An 18032-nucleotide genomic window follows, 5' to 3' on the forward strand; every position below is an offset into this window, starting at 1 on the left:
TGAGAGCTGCACACTTTCTCTAACATCAATAACTCATACAGATGTATATAAATACACAAGAGAAAACACCTATAAGCTATACCTTATCATCATCAGTTCTGCAACTCATTAGACTTAATTACTTCATCTGAGCAGTCTTAGCTCTCAGTCAAGTAGAGGCAATTTCAAACAGTGCGTTTGGCAAGAAGACTCAGTGCAGACACAGAACCACAAACTCCAAACAGCTGCAGAACGCTGAGTTTGTTTAAGCTTACAATGGCACCCTGGAAGAGACCGCATAGAGTTGCGCCGTTGACATACAAAACCTGTGATCAAGATTATCTCATGTACTTATTCCAAGATCAAGGGAAGGGAAGACTTGATTCCTTGGAAGTTAATCCTCGATCTCTGAACCCAGACATAATCATTCAGAGACTGGATCATTTGGATGGGAACATTTATAACCTCTGTAAGTAAAATACCATGCTGCTTAACTTTTTGAGGATTAGGTATCTAGATTTCCTGAAGGACAGAATACCAGATAGCAGTGATAATGTTTGTTTAGATTCCCCTGGACACTATTGTTTTTTTCTTTTTCTTACAGTCTTGAAAAAGATTTGTTAGTTTCTCTACTTACACATGAAAAAATAGTCTTTCATGATCATCGTGGTTTTTTGCATATTAGACCTCGAACTCTTTCAGAAGTGGTAAACAATTTTTAGGTCATTGTACCAGCCTACTAATCTCAGGTGGCTATTATTCTTGTCATTATTTCGTTTGCCATGAAATGCTGCTTTTAAGAGAAACTGGAAATGCCCCATTTCCTCAGCCTCCTCTGTGTGGGTGAGCAGCAACGGGACCTGTGACTCAGTCGTTTTCCTTTGTGTACCTTGAGCATAGACACAACGGAGTTTCAGTTTGTGCCAGCTGCCTTTTGTCCCTCACTGGACACCAGGAAGACAAAGACTAAGAAAGACTCTTCCACCATCTTTGTTAGGCCCTCTCATAAGAAGTTTACATAAATCAATAAGTCACCCCCTGTCCCCAAGCCTTCTCAGGCTCACCTTGTATAAGAGATGCTTCAGTCTCATAATCATCTTAGTGGTTCTTTGTAGGATTTACTCCAGTATGTCCATGTCTCTTTTGTACTGAGGATCCCAGAAGTGGATACAGTACTCCAGGTGTCTCCTCACCAGTTCTGAGTAGAGGGGAAAGATCACCTCCCTCGACCTGCTCTTCCTAACGCAGCCCAGGGTACTTTTTGTCCTTCTTTGTCGTGAGAGTGCACTGTTGGCTCATGTCCAACTTGGTGTCCACCAGGATCTCCAGGTCCTTTTCTACAAAGCTGCTTTTCAGCTGGTGCTGGTCCATGGGGTTGTTCCTCCCCATGTGTAGGAGTTTGCACCTGCCTATGTTGAATTTCATGAGGTTCCTGTTGGCCCATTTCTTCAGACTTTTGAGGTCCCTCTGAATGGCAGCAGAACTCTCTGGTGTGTCAGCCACTCACACTTTGGTACCATAGGCAGACATGATGAGGTTGCACTCTGCCCCATTTTCAAGGTCATTAGTAACAAGAATAGTGTAGCCAGCAGGTCTAGGGAAGTGATTATCCTTCTGTATTTGGCACTGGTGAGGCCCCACCTTGAATCCTGTGTTCAGTTTTGGGCCCCTCGTTACAGGAAAGACACTGAGGTGCTGGAGAGAGTGCAGAGAAGGACAACAAAGCTGGTGAAGAGTCTGGAGCACAAGTCTTATGAGGAGCGGCTGAGGGAACTGGGGCTGTTTAGCCTGGAGAAAAGGAGGCTGAGGGGAGACCTTATCACTCTCTGCAACTACCTGAAAGGAGGTTGTAGCATGGAGGGTGTTGGTCTCTTATCCCAAGTAGCGAGTGACAGGATGAGAGGAAATGGCCTCAAGTTGCACCATGGAAGGTTCAGATTAGATATTAGGAAAAATTTATTCACAGAAAGTGTTGTGAAGCACTGGAACAGGCTGCCCAGGAAAGTGGTGGAGTCACCATCCCTGGAGGGGTTTAAAAGTTGCAGAGATGAGGCTCTTAGGGACATGGTTTAGTGCTAGATTTAGGTTATGGTTGGACTCGATGGTCTTAAGGGTCTCTTCCAACTGAAATGATTCTATGATTCTGTATTAAAACAGTGTTGGAACCCATATTGACTGCTGGTGTACACCACTAGTGGCTGGTCTCCATCTGGACTTTGTGCCACTGATTACAGCCTTCTGATCCTGGCAGTTCAATCCCCCTTGCTATCCACTTATCTAGTGCATACTTCCTCAGCTTGTGCATGAGGATTTTGTGAAAGGAAGTATCAGAAGCGTTACGTGACTTTAAACAACATCCACTCCTCTTCCTTCATTCACCAAGAGAGTAATTTAACTCTAGAAAGCTTTAACTCTCACAAATTTTTCTGTGCCATTTTTGTATGGCACAGTCCGGTATTGTGAACTTAACAAGACCTTGAGAGATTAGGATTTACGTTGTTCAAAGGTTTCTGATAGAGCAGAAATCAAAAATGACAATAAAGTTTTCAAAAGACAATGCGAAGGGCTTATTTCTTGTATTTACCTCCAAGAAAAGTATGTCCTAAACAACCTCACACAGACTCTGTGCGGTTTATTTGTGGCACAATATTGTGAACCTAACAACACTCCAAGAGATCAGGGTTCACCTTGTTCAAAGGTTTCTAAGCAGAAATCAAAAGATTCCAGTAAGCTTATTAAAGGAGATGGCAAAGGAGCTGATTTACTGTATTTATCCTAAAGATAAATATGGTAACAACCTGACTTAGATGGGAATCCCATTATGGATCCTTAGAAGATTAAAGTAACTCAAGCACAACATCATGGAAATTACTTGGGCCTGATTTAACAATCTGCGTGTTGCCTCTACTCTCAGGTTTCTCCACTGGTTCCAGTGCAGTGTCCCTTGCTCTGTGCTCATGCAGTTGAGAGCAAAATCTGAGGCAGGGTATTGTGAAATGTGACTAAAAACTGTCCTCGTGTCAGAGGGAGGGTCTGATGCTACTCTCATGTGAATGTCGGTTTAGTTGCAACTTCATGGTTCTCCTGATCTGCAGTTTATAAGGAGAATTTGGCTCAGTTATGATGATGGAGAGTGTTCTCACTTGCTGCTATAGTTGATCTTTTTCTTATTTTCAATCAGCAAAATCAGTGGAAGCATTACATGAAAATATAAAACAAATAGAATATGATCTGAAGCTGCAAGATAACTCCAAGACCGAAGTATGCCAAGCTGACAATGCAAAGGAGGGAAAGAAGATTTTACACCCTTTGCTCTACCCAGACTCATTTTTGTTCAAATGCTGGGGTACAGATTTAAAGGAAGAGGAGCAAACTGTTGTACAGAATCTGTTCATAAAATATGGGCATAATGTTTATCTCAGTGAATGGCTACCTCTGGATCGACCTATCAGAGACACCAGATCTCTCAGGTACAGTATAAGCCCTCTCTACATCCACAAGGAGACATGAAATAAAAGTGAAAGGGATCTGCATTGCTTAGGACTAAGTTAAAATAATCTACTAACAGATCTCAATTTGTGCTCTCTTTGTGTAAGCTTTTTTTCTATCCTTTTCTTCCAAATCTTGCTCAGACTTGTAATACTCCAAAGAATGTGGAAAGAAGTCACAGTGTAGAGAAGACACTTAGGAAAAACAATATAATGTTAACATTGTAACTGATATAGGACTTATAACTGTAAGCAAAAATGGGAAAAATTTACCATAGTATTCAGAATATACGAGACCTTCTGGTCTGTTTATATTCTATTTATGCCCCAAAAGAAGCACATCTGAAGCATGCTTTCTCTTGTGTTGTCTTATGTAAGCCTTTTATATGCTGAGATATCCAAAGTGGTGTTTTTTAACTTGCTTTCCCAACCCCTCCTTTGGAAAAGCCCCAAAATATAGTCAATGAGGAAGTAAACCCCTACATTGTAAAATTCTTTCCTTTATAACAGAATGCTTGTTCTTCTTAGCTATGTTGCAGATCAAAAGTGGGGAATACCTCTACCACTTCTTAGAAGATTGTTAGAAATCAAACAGGAGAGGTGGCTGGAACTAATTTTTGGCCAGTGAGTCCCATGAGGGGTGAGGGAAGGTTCAGCACTTGGGCTGAATCCCTGGCACTTTAGTATTGTATGCATAGCCATAACAGTGACCTGGTGAGTTTCTTTATAACGTTATTTTCTCTCTGCTTCCATCTCAAGTTATCAAAGTCTGAATATTAATTACTTGAAAAATATAGTGGGGTAAGCATCTAAAGGATTAAGATGTAGGTAAGCAGTACACTTTATAAGAGGAAGCCTAAGGGATTTTTCCAGGAATCAGTTGGTTCTTGAAGCCAATAGATAATATTTTTTAAGCAGGCTGGTGGTATTATGGGAGCTGGCATAAGTAACCATTAAAATCCTCATAAGGAACCAGTATCTGTTAAAAAAGCAAACCTTTTTTCTATGTAGTATGATAAGACAATTTATCATATCTGGGTGTGAATTAACAACATTGCACTTGGGAAAAGGGGAGTTGTCTTACTGGCAGCCCTCTGGAACATGCAAAGAGCAGGTTATGCAATTGGTTCCTCATTGTACTGCTTGGATGGAGCTGGTTCCATCTAGGGCAGACAGTAATATTTTGCCCTTGAGTGCAGGGGTCCTCTAGGTCTTGGATCAAGCCTCAGCTCTGGTACATAATGGCAGTTTGCATGTGTTTCTCAGTTCATAGCGTCTGAAGTAGTGTGAGGGCTGCGTAGCAGCTTCCAGAGTGAGTTTCAGGGGGACTTTCTGTGCAGTATGTCTTTGGGTGCTCAGGCAGAGAGTGTGGAGTTGTGTGAGGGCACAAAGTGGTGATCCAGTCACAGATCCTCCAGAGGCAGCCCCAAGCTGAATGATCCCCACTCTGCTGTGGGATCATTTTGGAGAGAACTGCCTGAAGCAGCCACTGCAGAGGTGGCTGGAGCAAGCACATGAGTCTGTGTGGTGCCAAAGGATGGCTGCAGTGCCTAGTGCTCTTTTGCCTTGCTATGAGGATGTATTTGCACAGGCAGCCTTTTGCAGATATGCACTCAGGCTCTTGAACTATTGGGTAATGAATCTAATGGAGGAACTCCCACACAAATGCATTCGATTCGTGCACAAATGCCACAGTAGAGATCTACTTGGAGCATGAGCCTGCCTCCCAGAGAGCTACATTATGCAGCTACAGAACTCAGGTAGTCTGAGTATTGCTTTCCTGAGTATGTTTCTAAGGGGAGGGAACGATCTGCCCAACAATCCAGCTAAACTCTCTTGTCTTCCCTAGAGGGAGTTAGTGCTCAGCACTAATGAAGAAGACCCAGTCCTCACCATCTGCCTGGTGGCCAGGATGTTAATTAGCAGAGCCGATAAATATCCCAAATACATACTTTAAAAAAAATTACATTAAACAGGAAGTACAGAGGTATTCAGATTTACTTCAGTACTGGAAAGAATTTATTCTGGGGTACCATGGAGTTCCACAAGGCCTGATTTACTCTGTAAGAAGGATTTTTGAAGCTTTTTTAAGGATTTCTAAAGAGATCCTTCGTCCAAGGGAATCCTTCTCCTGTGGCAGTTAAGTACAGCTAGACCTACCTTGCTCTTCTTCATTGCACATACAAAGGCATTATTGTCTAATTTGCTTTTGTTTGCTGTCAAGTTTGGCTATTGTCACGTAAATGCAAAAAACATTTGCATTGTAAATGCAAAAAGCCAAATCTCTCAGGTCCACTACCTTGTAAGTTAATCATCCCTGGCTGAGTCAACTGTATTCTTTATTTTCCATTTTTATAAGCATTTTGGATTGAGAAACAGTAATTATTCTTCCTTATTGTCTTAACAGAAATTTTAACCTTACCCAAATGGTTTATATACATACATAACACAACTCAAATGAATAATTAAACTTAGATTTGGGAATTCCTTTTTTCATCACTCTGACGCTGATTTTCACTAGATGTTTTAAGCCCAACATCCTAATTCTGCCTTCTTGCAGCTGCCTTGCTCTCTGAGTTTCTTTAGAAACTGTGCTAAAGTTGTTCTTCTTTTACAGCTGTATAACGAAAACATATCCAAAAGACCTTCTGACACTCAGTGTTGTACTTATATTTCTGAATGAAGCACTGTCAATCATCTTATGTGCAATTACTAGTATAATTAAACGAACTCCTTCTCATTTATTGAAAGAAAACATCCTGGTAGATGATTACAGTTCAAATGGTAAGTGAAGGGAAGGCATGGAGTCTTGCTAATTTATGCCTCTATTGTGTTAAATGACTATTGGTGGCCTTTTGAGTGCACCCAGAGTAGACCACTCAAAATTAAGAAGTAAATTGAGTACAGGAAAAACAAAACAAAACCGAAACCCAAACAAAACAAAAGCCAACCAATCAACTAAAAAACATCTCCAAACCTTAACATTCTGAAAAAAAGGCAGCTAATAAGGAACAAGATGATGCTTTGCAAGTATTTGAAAGGTTAAAAATTGAAGTGAGGGAGTATTTATCACCACTGGCTCATCAGGTACAGTACCAAATTAAAAGTATGCCAAGAAAACTATCTCTGTATGTGTCTAAAATAACTCCTTGAAGAGTAGTATCTTGGGTTGTGGAAAATACTCCTAAAGGAGGAAGTGGGTGCATCATTGTTCTTAAAATTGAGCTAAACAAAGCATTGTAAAATCACCTATAAGAAACAGTCATGTCCCTGACCTTAAGGGTGCTCTTTTTTTTTTTTTTTTCCTGATGAGATGTGTTTGATTTCTCATGTTTCCAAGGCATTGTAGCTACTAGAAAAACATGTCAGTTTGAGCAGAGCAAGAGTTTAAGTGAATTTCCAAAATGATACTAAGAGATCCTAACTTTATGTTCCTTTTCTCTGACGCTAATGTGTTCTTTGGTGAGGGAGTTAGCATGCCTACAGCTCTTATAGAAGCATTTCACATTTTCAGGGCTTATTTTCTCTTTTCGTTTCCATATGGTAGAAGATACACACAGAAATCACTGCACTAAGACAACTATTTTGTTGCTGTTATGGCGCATGTCTAAAGTTTCTACATGCTGATGTATTTGTGTATAATTTAGAAGCCACACAATAACATTATATATAAATGAAATTTAGGTAGTCAATTGAATGCCTGGAATGGAAGCTCTTTTTAAAAATAAGCTTCTTGAATTCATGAGTACCTGAAAAATTTTACCTGTTCTATTAGAAAGAGGAAATCAGTTTTTGATCTGGAATCGGGAGAAGTTGGAAAGCCATTACCTACATGATCTTCTTCATTTCCTAATATTGATTAACTTTTTTTTTATTATTAAAATGTGGTTTTAGATGATCTGAAAGAACCTTTGGAAACACACATCAAAAATTACAATGCAAAGCATCCTGGACTGCTGAAGATCATCAGACATCAGAAAAGACAAGGCCTAACACAAGCTCGGATTTCTGGCTGGGAGGCATCAGCTGCAGATATTGTTGCAATTTTAGATGCCCATATTGAAGTGAACATGGAATGGTAAGACTATGAAGACTGGAGAGTTTCTGACGTAGGGAAAGGGAGGTGGGCAAGGAGTGTAACTCTGTAGCTGGGCCATATGTCCCATATGTGGCTCTCCTTTCTGACTTGCCGCATGTTAATTGACAGCCACAAAATCATTTATTTCTGAGAGGAAAAGGGATACAATTGTTTGAAATAAATATCAAAGCAGACAGGTAGCAGAGTAAGCTGTTTAGTAAAGAAGAAGAGATAAATGCGTACCTTCTCTGTATATTTATTACCTTTCTAGCAAAAAAAAAATGCTTCATGCAGTGAAAAAATGTAAGAATGATGCAGGTTGTTTAGTTGCATAGCAGCAACTTTGGACTTTATAAGTGTGTTAGGCAGCCATAATACTGAATGACTTTAAAATGGTTTGGTTCTTATTACCGTTTTGACTCATGTCTATTTACTGTTGCCTGCTAGTTTAATAGTGCAGGTTCTATAGTTCTATAGGACTCTTTGCAAAGAGAGACAAACAAGGGGCTGATGATGGTTATTCATGTTCTGTTAGGTAGTGATGTTTGTGGTACTGTTTTGTGTGAAATCTCTATGTTCTCTCTCCTCTGAGTTGTTGAATTCACTGGCTATTGTCTATGTGTCTCAATTTCTGGGAGCTGTTACAGTCTTAAAAGTAATACTGAAATCCTTTAGTCATGGCTTTCAGGACTCAATGGGATAGGTTGTGCTGTTGAGACTATGTAGGGAGAGACAAGGTCAGTTCCTCTAGGTTTAACAGTGATTGAGGTTCAGCAAAAAGATTCCCACTGTTGGAGTCCAATACTCTCTGAGTGAGTTCTTTTAGATATTCCACATGAACAACGTTTAACATTTTCATTCTAACTTTACTTATTTGAAGATATTTGATGTTACACAAGGTTTTGGTCTAGAAAAGTGATACAGTAATATGCTGAAATCACAACACAAGCACAATATAGCAATTGTAGTATACCACTGAACTGTAATACAAATACAATTCACATTACCATTCTCTATATGTTCACCATCAAGATGCTGGACGTCCCTAGTTACTGGGAAGGAATACATGGATTGAATCCTACTCAAGCACATTGCCCTTTTCAAAATTCATTTTGCTGGGTGTTCAGTTTTTATACTCTATGTTGCGCTGTGCCACATATACACTTCCCCCATGTTGGTCTAGCTGGCTCAGGATGATAATAATTTCTGTTGACTATTTTAGGAAGGCCTTGTACATAACCAGTTCCTCCACTCAACTGATACTGCCATTTATCTACCACAAAGACCACCTTCCAGTTCCCTGGTGCTGGGATAAGTTCAGCTTCCTTTATGATAGTTGTGGTCACTCCCTACATTCTTCTCTGAACTTTATGAGCATGTTGTCCTTGCCTATCTTCTCTGAACCTTCTTCCATCGTAGGTGTTCATTGACTGGTCACACCCTTTCCCTCATACAGCAGCCATGCCGTCAAGGCACAAGGGAAAGAGGGTGAATGATCAACCTCAGGGCTTACAGCACCTCTCAGGGTCTCCTTCCCTTCCTTTTCCCTTCTTTCTTTTCTCTTCATGCAGAGAGTGAAGACTCCCTAGAACCTGCAGGAAGCAGACCCAGGCAGCAATTAACCCAGAAGGTTAACCGTGGAACTTATGGTTAGCATGATTAATGACAGTAAAAATGCAGAAGCTGCCTAATGGAAGAAAGAATTGATCCATGGCATTAGTAATTTGGGCTACTAATACTCCAAGACTGGCATATAACTTTTTGTAGAGGCCAAAGTCAATGACTTAAGTAAACTAGTTAACCCAGTTTTAGAAACAGGTGGTAAAGTTTAATACTGTTGATTAGATTTCCAGTTTTTAAAGCTGAGTGGACTCTGTTTCTAATAGAAACTGTTTCTTAATTTTGGTAGGGCAGAACCTATTTTGTCTCGGATAAAAGAAGATCGCACTGTTATAGTATCACCAGTATTTGACAATGTTTGTTTTGATAACTTTGAGCTTATTCGGTATTCAGTAGCTGCAGACGGATTTGACTGGGCACTCTGGTGCTTTTACGAAGCTCTACCAGATGAATGGTATGCTCTTAATGATGAAGCAGCTACAGTTTGGTAAGTATGAACAAAATCTGAGAGGGAGCTAAGATACATGATATCCAATGTAGAGCTAGCAGAGGGAAGAAGATGTTTCACAGGTGGTGGGATAGATACCTCCAAAGCACATTATACCTGAATAGTTGGTTTGGAAGTGTGGTTTCTTTAGCAGCTCTGGAAATCTCAGTACAGCAGTTGCAGGGCTGTATGACAGGATCTGCCTTGTGCTGATCCTTCTGTCAGATTTTCAGGCAATCCCCAAGCCTTTGATTTTTCTGTCTTACGTTCCTTAAGTAGGAGTGTGGTAGTAATATTTACTAATTCTACAAGATGAACTGTGGCCCCTCTCCATGCTTGCCCAACAATACGGAGTGAATCTCACAGCTTTGTTGGACAATTGCATGTCTGTAAGGACTCACATGTATTCAAGTTGTGCAGTTGTTTCTTTGGAGGTGTTGGAGTGACAGGTGATTGTAGTAGTCTTGGGTAGCCCTTTTCAACCCTTGTCACTTGTGTATCACAAGCAAGAAAAAGATGTGAACACAATACACACAGCTTTTATACCTAAAGTGACCCCTTACTGCTAGGCTTCGGGTCCACTTTGTGGGCACCTGGTGGCAGCCAGATGAGGTTAACCCACCATTCCTATTTGTGTAAAGGACTTTAAAATTTACTGTGTAGATCCTGAGGAGGAAAGACACCATGAAAACATTTGAAAATAGTGTACTATCTTTTTCAGATGAGATCACAGATTTCTTCATTTGTATACTACTACACCTGGTAGCCAAACATTGGAGATAGGACTGCACAGATACCTAGATAAACAACTATGGGTGAAATTGGCACCTGTATGTGTTAAAAACGTTATACAGCGAGCATTAATAGTTCAGACAGGAGAATGGAATGAAAGCAAGCCAAACGTAGGTTAAAGAATGTTCTGGGGGGGAGTGTCCACAATTCTTAGACCAGACAAAACAGAAGCAGATTTGGTCATAGAGAATGGGGACACCAAAAGAGCACCAGATCCCATCTCAGTTCCCTTCTCCCCACCTCTAGGGTTCATCTACAGTGGAGCTGGTCCTGCCATACAATTGTCTCATCCCTCTTTCAAAACCTTCAGTTGATAGTGATTCCACAATCCCTCTTGGCAATGGGCTTTAGTGTTTAAGTTTCCTTAATGCTAGGTAAATTTGCGTAATGTCCAACCTAATTCTTCCTTGCTGCAGCTTAATCTGATTTTTTCTTCTTATCTTAAATGTATGAAAATTGTTTTTGTTCTGCTATCTATTGGTAGGCACATAAAAGATAATACAGACAATATACATTTGTCTGAGTAAATCACATAAAAAAATCCGGGTTTTTTTCTTTCTATAACAGGGTAGCATGCTTTGTGAAAAGAAGACGACACCACACTGAGTTATGTGGATATACTAACTTGGGTTGATACTATACTGGATATTTTGGCACATTTTTCCATTACTTGTGGTGGACATGGCCGAAGGCTCCATGCTTCCGATTCTATCTGTGAGACTGAAATGTCACATATTGTCACTTCATGTCTTGCAAGGCAGGTTGTGAAATAATATTTCAGTTCTGTTGCTTGAAAAAAAAAAAATTTACACTTCATTCTTTATTGTCCTGCATCATTCACAGTGCTGGCAATGTATGTCTAGTCTGTAATCATTTACACAAATGCTGAAAGTGAAAACAATGGAGAATCGGTCCAGTTAAAATACAAAACTGCTCTGAAAATTTATCATAAAAATAGCATTAAAGGTCTCAGTTTATTTCTATTGTGAAGTTTTCTTGTGTCATATATGCTTGGTTAGCATGCAAGCAGCCCCTCATGTTTTTCTTTAGTCAGCTGTCAGTCCGGGAAAATCTAATGTGAACATGTGAAAGGAAGTCTATAGTACATGATGGAGCATTGTGTGACGATCTCTAAACTAGGACAATAAATCTGCATTGTGCAGTGCTATGTGGACTTTCCAGCTTGAGTTCAGTTCTGCATAGCTGTTTGCCTTTTGAAGAACTTCCACACCTACACTGGTTCATGTATTGTCAGGTTGGGTGTGTTTGTCCTGGAGCTTTGGTACTTTAGAAACATTGGTTATGGCCTGCTTAGGTATGTCTTTGAATTCCATATACATGTTTTCCAGTAATCCTCTGGATTTTTCCTTTCTCTTGAATTCTCCCTAGTTTTTAAGATCTTGCAGGACCAGCTTTGCTCTTGGCATGTCCCAGGCAATGTCACTGCTTCTGAAGGATTCAGGCCCATAACCCGCACAGTATTTAGCAGTCTAGCTCCTAGTAAGATCATTTGGAGGTATGTACCAATTTTCCTTGGTGCATTTATGCCGATTGATCTGAGTGCCTTATCCAGGAAATTGGTGAGTAGTTTTGTCAATGGTGATGCCAAAGAAAAAGAAGAACATGCCTTTACTTTCTTGGACCTGTGACAGGGCTACACACAGTTGGAATGAAAAGTATTGAAAAATTATTTTCAGTCACTGAAGCCACGAGATAGAACTTTGAATGTGGAGGTCATGGCAGTTCATCCGGTGAAGGAGTGTGGGGGAGCACAAATGGAAGCACTTTAACAGAAAGTGCAAAGAGTTTGAATAAATAGGCAACTTTACCTCCAATTCTTTCTTCTTGACCTAGGCCTGGCAGTGTGGAGGTAAAATAGAAGTGCTGCCCTGTTCAAGAATCGCTCATTTGGAAAGAGCTCACAAGCCTTACTTGCCGGACTTAAGCATTGCAGTGAAACGCAACGCCTCGCGGGCAACTGAAGTGTGGATGGATGACTACGAGTACATGTTCTACTTTGCATGGAATCTTCGAGTTGAGATGACAGTGTTTCTCTGTGTTTCCAATTGGAATCCAAAATCTAAAAGTCACCAAATAAGAGCATGTACTCACACAAAAAGAGGGATACTGTGAAAAAAAAAATTTAACAGTTATTGATATCGACAACACTCAAGAGCCTTTATCATAGACATGTTCCTCTTAGGTTCAGACCAAGAGCTGATGTCTAGCTTGAAGAACATAAAATGTAATTATTTAACATGTATTATAACTTTTTTTAGGGAATATTTTACTTGGAATATTCAAAATTTTGCACGAAAGAGCATGTGTCTAGTGATCTGGGTGTCTCTGAATATCTTTCAAATAAGCAAAATCAAACTTTAAATACCGTATTCAATTAGTCTTCATCACATACCCAACAAAGTTTATTAAGTGAGCTCTTCTCTCTGCAGCCCAAAGTTCTGGGTTTTTTGGTGGTTTTTTTGTTTGTTTGTTTGTTTTATTTTGTGTTGTTGGGGTTTTTTTGTTTTGGTTTGGTTTTGTTTTTTCCCTGCAAGAAAAAGGGGAAAATCTTATAGCATCCTTAGAAGGTTGAAAAATGGTAATACCAGGAAATTAAGACATTTCCTTTAATAATAATAACCTAAGTCCTTTTAATTACAGGCTTTTTTTCTCCTTTTGATTAATTTCAGTACTTCTGCATATGGTTTTAATTTTCCTCTAGCACAAACTGTTGAAGATACTGGAAATGTGAGACCAGATCTTTTGAGTATTTATAACTTCAGTCAATAAAAAAACCCCAACTGTGTGAATTTTCCCAGCCTGCACCTCAGTGCAAAAGAAGAATAGCCTACCACCTCCTTGTGGTTTTTTTGATAGATATTAAAGAAACAAATTTAAATACATAGTAGTATAGCATAAATCAAAACTTCAGAAGAATCCACTTTCCTTCCCCATTAATTACATTTTACTGTAAGTATTTGGAATTTTTCATCTGAAAATGTTAGTCATCAAATACTAAGCCATTGGTAGGAGCACAGTATCTGTTCTATCACAAAATGAAACTTGAGTAAAACTTGTTCATCTTTAATGACTCCTTTTCTCTGAGATGTACAAGTCTGTTTGAAAATTCTAACCTCACTTATTCAGGTCACAGACTGCATTTTGCAGAACTGCTTAAAGACAGGATGTAAGCTCCTGTTCAACTGATTTCTGTCAAATTTTCCTGCTGGAGCTATTCTGCTTTGCCTAAGAAATTGCACAGTCTTGGAAACAATAGTTTGAATCTTGATTGATCCCATATGAGATGAGCATCACAGTCAACAGTCTATTGATTGTTAAGATTGTTCATAAGCTCTGTCTTATTTTTCACTTAGGGCTAGCCATATCTACCTTTGATGTTCTTGATGTTTATGAAGTCATAACATGTTAGTTTTTCAGTACTTCATTGGCACCTCTAGGCAAACGTGTTCTGAAATTCTGAAATTTAAAAAATCTACAGGTTTTTTTAATGAACCTTTAAATATATTTTTATGTTTTGAATAGACAATACAGAGAAATAAGTCTGTATTTTCCCTAGTTTCTTTAATGTTCTGAAATTTTATATATTGCTCTTGCAGCATCCTGGAATAGACTTTGGAGATGTTTCTTCCAGAAAAGAGCTAAGGAAAAAACTGGGCTGTAAAGGCTTTGACTGGTACATAAAAAATGTTTACCCAAACTTAATACCTCTTCCCAACGTTGTTGGCTATGGAACAGTAAGTGTTGAGTCTGTTTATTTGAAATACAGAAAAACTAATTACCTCTACTGTTATGAAGAATTGTTGTGAACACTGTTTTACTGATTATATGTTTTTCTAGAAACTTTAAAAAGACTTTTACATGTCTTTCTAGACACTGAAGCTTTCTAAAATCTTTTTCATATTAGTTGTCAGTCTGGAATTTCTAAACTGTGGTTATTGTGTATGTAATGATGGGAGCACAACAGCAGTTTGGGAAAGTGCTTAACATGCATCTTTTTACTGCATGCAAAACTCATATATTGACCAACAGGAATGGATCAGTATCTTCTTGTAAGGGCCTGAATTTTTCAATGGACTGTATGGATTTTTTTTTTCCTGCAGAGATTAGAAGGATAATTTGGAAAGAATGCAGACATTAATCAAGATAGCATGTAAACATTGGAACTCAGGCCACTGTTTGCGAAAGAGAGAACTAATCACTCAGGCTGCAGTAGCTTCTCAGTAGCAGTAGGCATTTTCTAGACCCAAGCTTGCATACCTTGCTGGAGCTTGGCAGTGATAGTCACCTGTTTGGAGCTGCCTGGTGACTTCTGAACATGGTGCTACATGACATGAGGTCGATGAGTCTTTGGACCTTAGGTTTGCTTTTGATTTATGCTGTGATCAATCATTTCTACAAAGGTAATCTGAGATTTTTTTTTCTAAACCCATATTGTATCTTCCACTTCAGGATTTGATGCAGGGCTCTCAAGACGGTTTCTAAAAATAGCAGTGAGGAGATGAAAAACGGGTTGCTGTTCCTCATGATAAATTTCCTGTTTTATTCTGCAGATGAAAAACACATTGAAAGAAGACATCTCTCTTGATCAGGGTCCTGTCCCTGGAAACACACCGATTATGCATCCCTGTCATGCATACACACCATGGGTAACATAAGCAACTAATCAGACCTTCACATATGAGCTGTTGTTAACTGTTCCTTTCAAACCTCCTCAGGGCCATAAGAAACATCAAAACTATTATCTCCATGCTATCTAAAAGGCAATATTAACCTTTATTTCATTGAATTCTGCTCCCCAATGCAGCTGGCAGCAGAGAAGGTTCCTGTGGAGATCTAAGTGCATTAAACTAAGGCTTTTGTGCTAGCCTTGCCAAAAAAATGTGAGACCTTTTGTTGATACTGATTGATCTTGCTGATTAAGAGAAGATCAGTGGGCCGAATGGGAGAGAGGTGGAGCTTCCTCACACCTCACTGCCCATCCTCTCAGTAGGAGGGAACCTTAGAGTTACTATTCAATTGTAAGCATCTTGCTTTTTTTCATTGGAAAGCAGAAGGATGTTGCATAGGGTCAAATTCATCCTGGTTTAATTACCGATAGGTCAGTGAATGCTGGTGCTATTCAAGTGTTACCTCTCAGTATCAGTTTTGGAGCTGTCTGCTGTCATCTGCTGACGAGATTTCCCTGGTATCTTAATTCACTGACAGCAGTGTCGCCTTGCCTTTCAGCACATCTTTTATCACAGCGCTGGAGAAATGTATGTAGGAGGTTTACATGCCCAATGGGATACAGTTGATAGATGCCTAACAGACCCGGGGAATGGGGACCTGCCAGTTTTAGAGCAATGTGACACAGCTGTGAATAAAAGCCTGAACCTACACTGGGATTTTAAGCAGGTAGATGGATTTCTATATCCCTATCTTTCAATAAGCTTTCCCATTACATTGAATCCTTAGACACTTTCCTTGCAAAGCAATTTGGGTCTGACTAATATTACGTCAATTGCAAGACTTGCAAGTGCCACAGCAAGAGCTATGGTGAAGCTAATTGAGTCTTCGAGAGTGTGTGATGTTAAAAACAAGGGGGGATGGTCCCACAACTGAAGCTGAGTGAGTTACCAGAATTTAACCAGTTCTCACTTTCTGTCTGAACCACAGCCACTTATTTGTACTCCAGCTGTCTGTCAGTCTTGATAGAATCAGCTGGTTTGAGCCTTTTACTTAATGGTTTGAGTCTTTTAGTTTTTAGCTGGGCTGACTAAAAACCTTGACTTGCTCAGTTAACACAGTTCAGCTAATGGGCTGGGAATGTTCAAGCCCAGGTGCCTCTGTTGCTTTTGACAGTCTGAATATACATTGTGAACTCTTTCCACTGTCCACCATCTCCTTTCGCAGCCTCCTCATAGGACCTGTTGGTCTTAGGGGAAAAAGTGGGCTGATGCCTTGTCCTGCCCACTCTCCGGTGTAATCTTCTGTACCAGCATCTGAGTGTGGAAATCCTTGTTGGAGATCAGGTTCATCCTTTCAGAGCTCAGCTTACAGCTGGTGATTAGAGCCTTCAAGCCATGTTCACTCCATTTGTGCAGGATTTATGCCAGCCAATGCTGACATGCTTAAGTTCCGAAGTGATACTTTCATATTCTGTATTCAGTGCCTCTGAATACAGAATATGATAATACTAGCTTAGTCAGATAGTCTAAACCAGATACTGCTATGCTGCTGGGGCAGGATAAACAGGCAGCAACAAAAATGGTGGAGGGAGAGATGCAAAAGGAAGCCATGCAGCTTCTCCCCTCTCAGGCATTTCAAACCTTATAAGCTTTATGTAATTAATATTTAATTAATTTTATGTGTAATGCACAGGCCTTCTTACTGTGTCTCTCAGTGAAAAACTAAGCAGTGGTTAAGAACACAGGAGTTTCAGTGATGTGCATCAAATAATATAGACCTACATGGTCTGCACAAATTCTGCTCATGAGCTTTTTTTTATCCTTTGTCTGGTCTGCAACCACAAAGCTTAGAAAAAGTTGCAGGTGTGTTTCTGGAAGGTTTAGACTCACCTTAAAAGTAAACTTTCAGTTATTTGTAACCATCGAGCATTGTCATAGTGAAACAACTGATTGCCTGAAGGAGCTGGTTAAGATCCTGTTTGTTCTGGAGTCCAACCACTTATGAAAATCCTTATTGCCAATGTGATGTGTTGACTTAATCACACCCCACCCAATAGCTGGTAATGAAATATCGACTTAGAGATAAAAGACAAATATTCTCTTACCTGTTACTAGCTCTTTCAAAACAGGATACAGTATTAAAATTTACTAAAATGATTCTTTTGAACTGCAAAAAATCCCAAAGACTGCACAAAGAACAAACACCACTCACCCTTTCCTCTAGCTCCAACAAAACAGACACAAAATTAACCTCCATATATATTTCAATATGCCTTGGAGAGTTCCATAAGCTGTCACACATCATTAGCCTGAGGAAAATGCAACATTTTTCTTTCAGATATGTGACTTACTAGTGTTTCTCAAACACATTAGTAGAGGCCAAGAGAATTGCTTCCTGACTGAACACTATTTTATAAGCCCTCAGCTTTTCGCATACTTCCTTTCTTCTTGCAGGGATCAGCCATAATCAACTAGAGCACTTATAGATGCCTGGAAATCACAGCAGACAATTCAGTTTCATACAGACCTGTAATGCGGAACTGCACAGGGCAAAGGTGGAATATCCAACACACAGCGAAGGACTGGGGAAAGACAAAAGACCTGGAACAGAAGTCACAGCACCCAAAGCATTGACTAGAGGATGATTTTCCTTGAAATTTGCTATGTTTGTAAAGCAGCACTGAAAACAATTATCTCAAGAGGTTTTTTTTTACACAGGTTGTTACAATGTATTCAGTATTGCAGGAGGTATGAGCTGCTCATGGAAAGGTGCAAGTTTGTCTCATTAAATTCTTGGGGCATTACCCCCCCTGAGTTTCCTCAGTTAGGAGAGGGATTGCCTTTGCTCTCTTTTCTTGTCACCAGAGAGAAGCAGCGATGTCTGAGAGTGTTTCAGCCCA

The 18032-nt window shown here is 39.7% G+C and overlaps 1 protein-coding gene across 1 annotated transcript; it reads left to right on the forward strand.

Moving 5' to 3' along the window:
- The first annotated feature begins 255 nt into the window (after window positions 1–255).
- Window positions 256–17661, forward strand: GALNT8 (polypeptide N-acetylgalactosaminyltransferase 8). The gene is made up of 11 exons (XM_065634213.1): window positions 256–448; window positions 3161–3449; window positions 6085–6251; window positions 7362–7545; window positions 9455–9652; window positions 11288–11297; window positions 12299–12478; window positions 14062–14199; window positions 15016–15111; window positions 15692–15859; window positions 17587–17661. Exons 1-11 carry the CDS (start codon window positions 256–258, stop codon window positions 17605–17607), a joined length of 1644 nt encoding a protein of 547 aa, XP_065490285.1. The 3' UTR covers window positions 17608–17661.
- Window positions 17662–18032: the final 371 nt, after the last annotated feature.

The sequence above is a fragment of the Caloenas nicobarica genome, chromosome 1 (genome assembly GCF_036013445.1).
Source record: "Caloenas nicobarica isolate bCalNic1 chromosome 1, bCalNic1.hap1, whole genome shotgun sequence".
Taxonomy (NCBI): domain Eukaryota; kingdom Metazoa; phylum Chordata; class Aves; order Columbiformes; family Columbidae; genus Caloenas; species Caloenas nicobarica.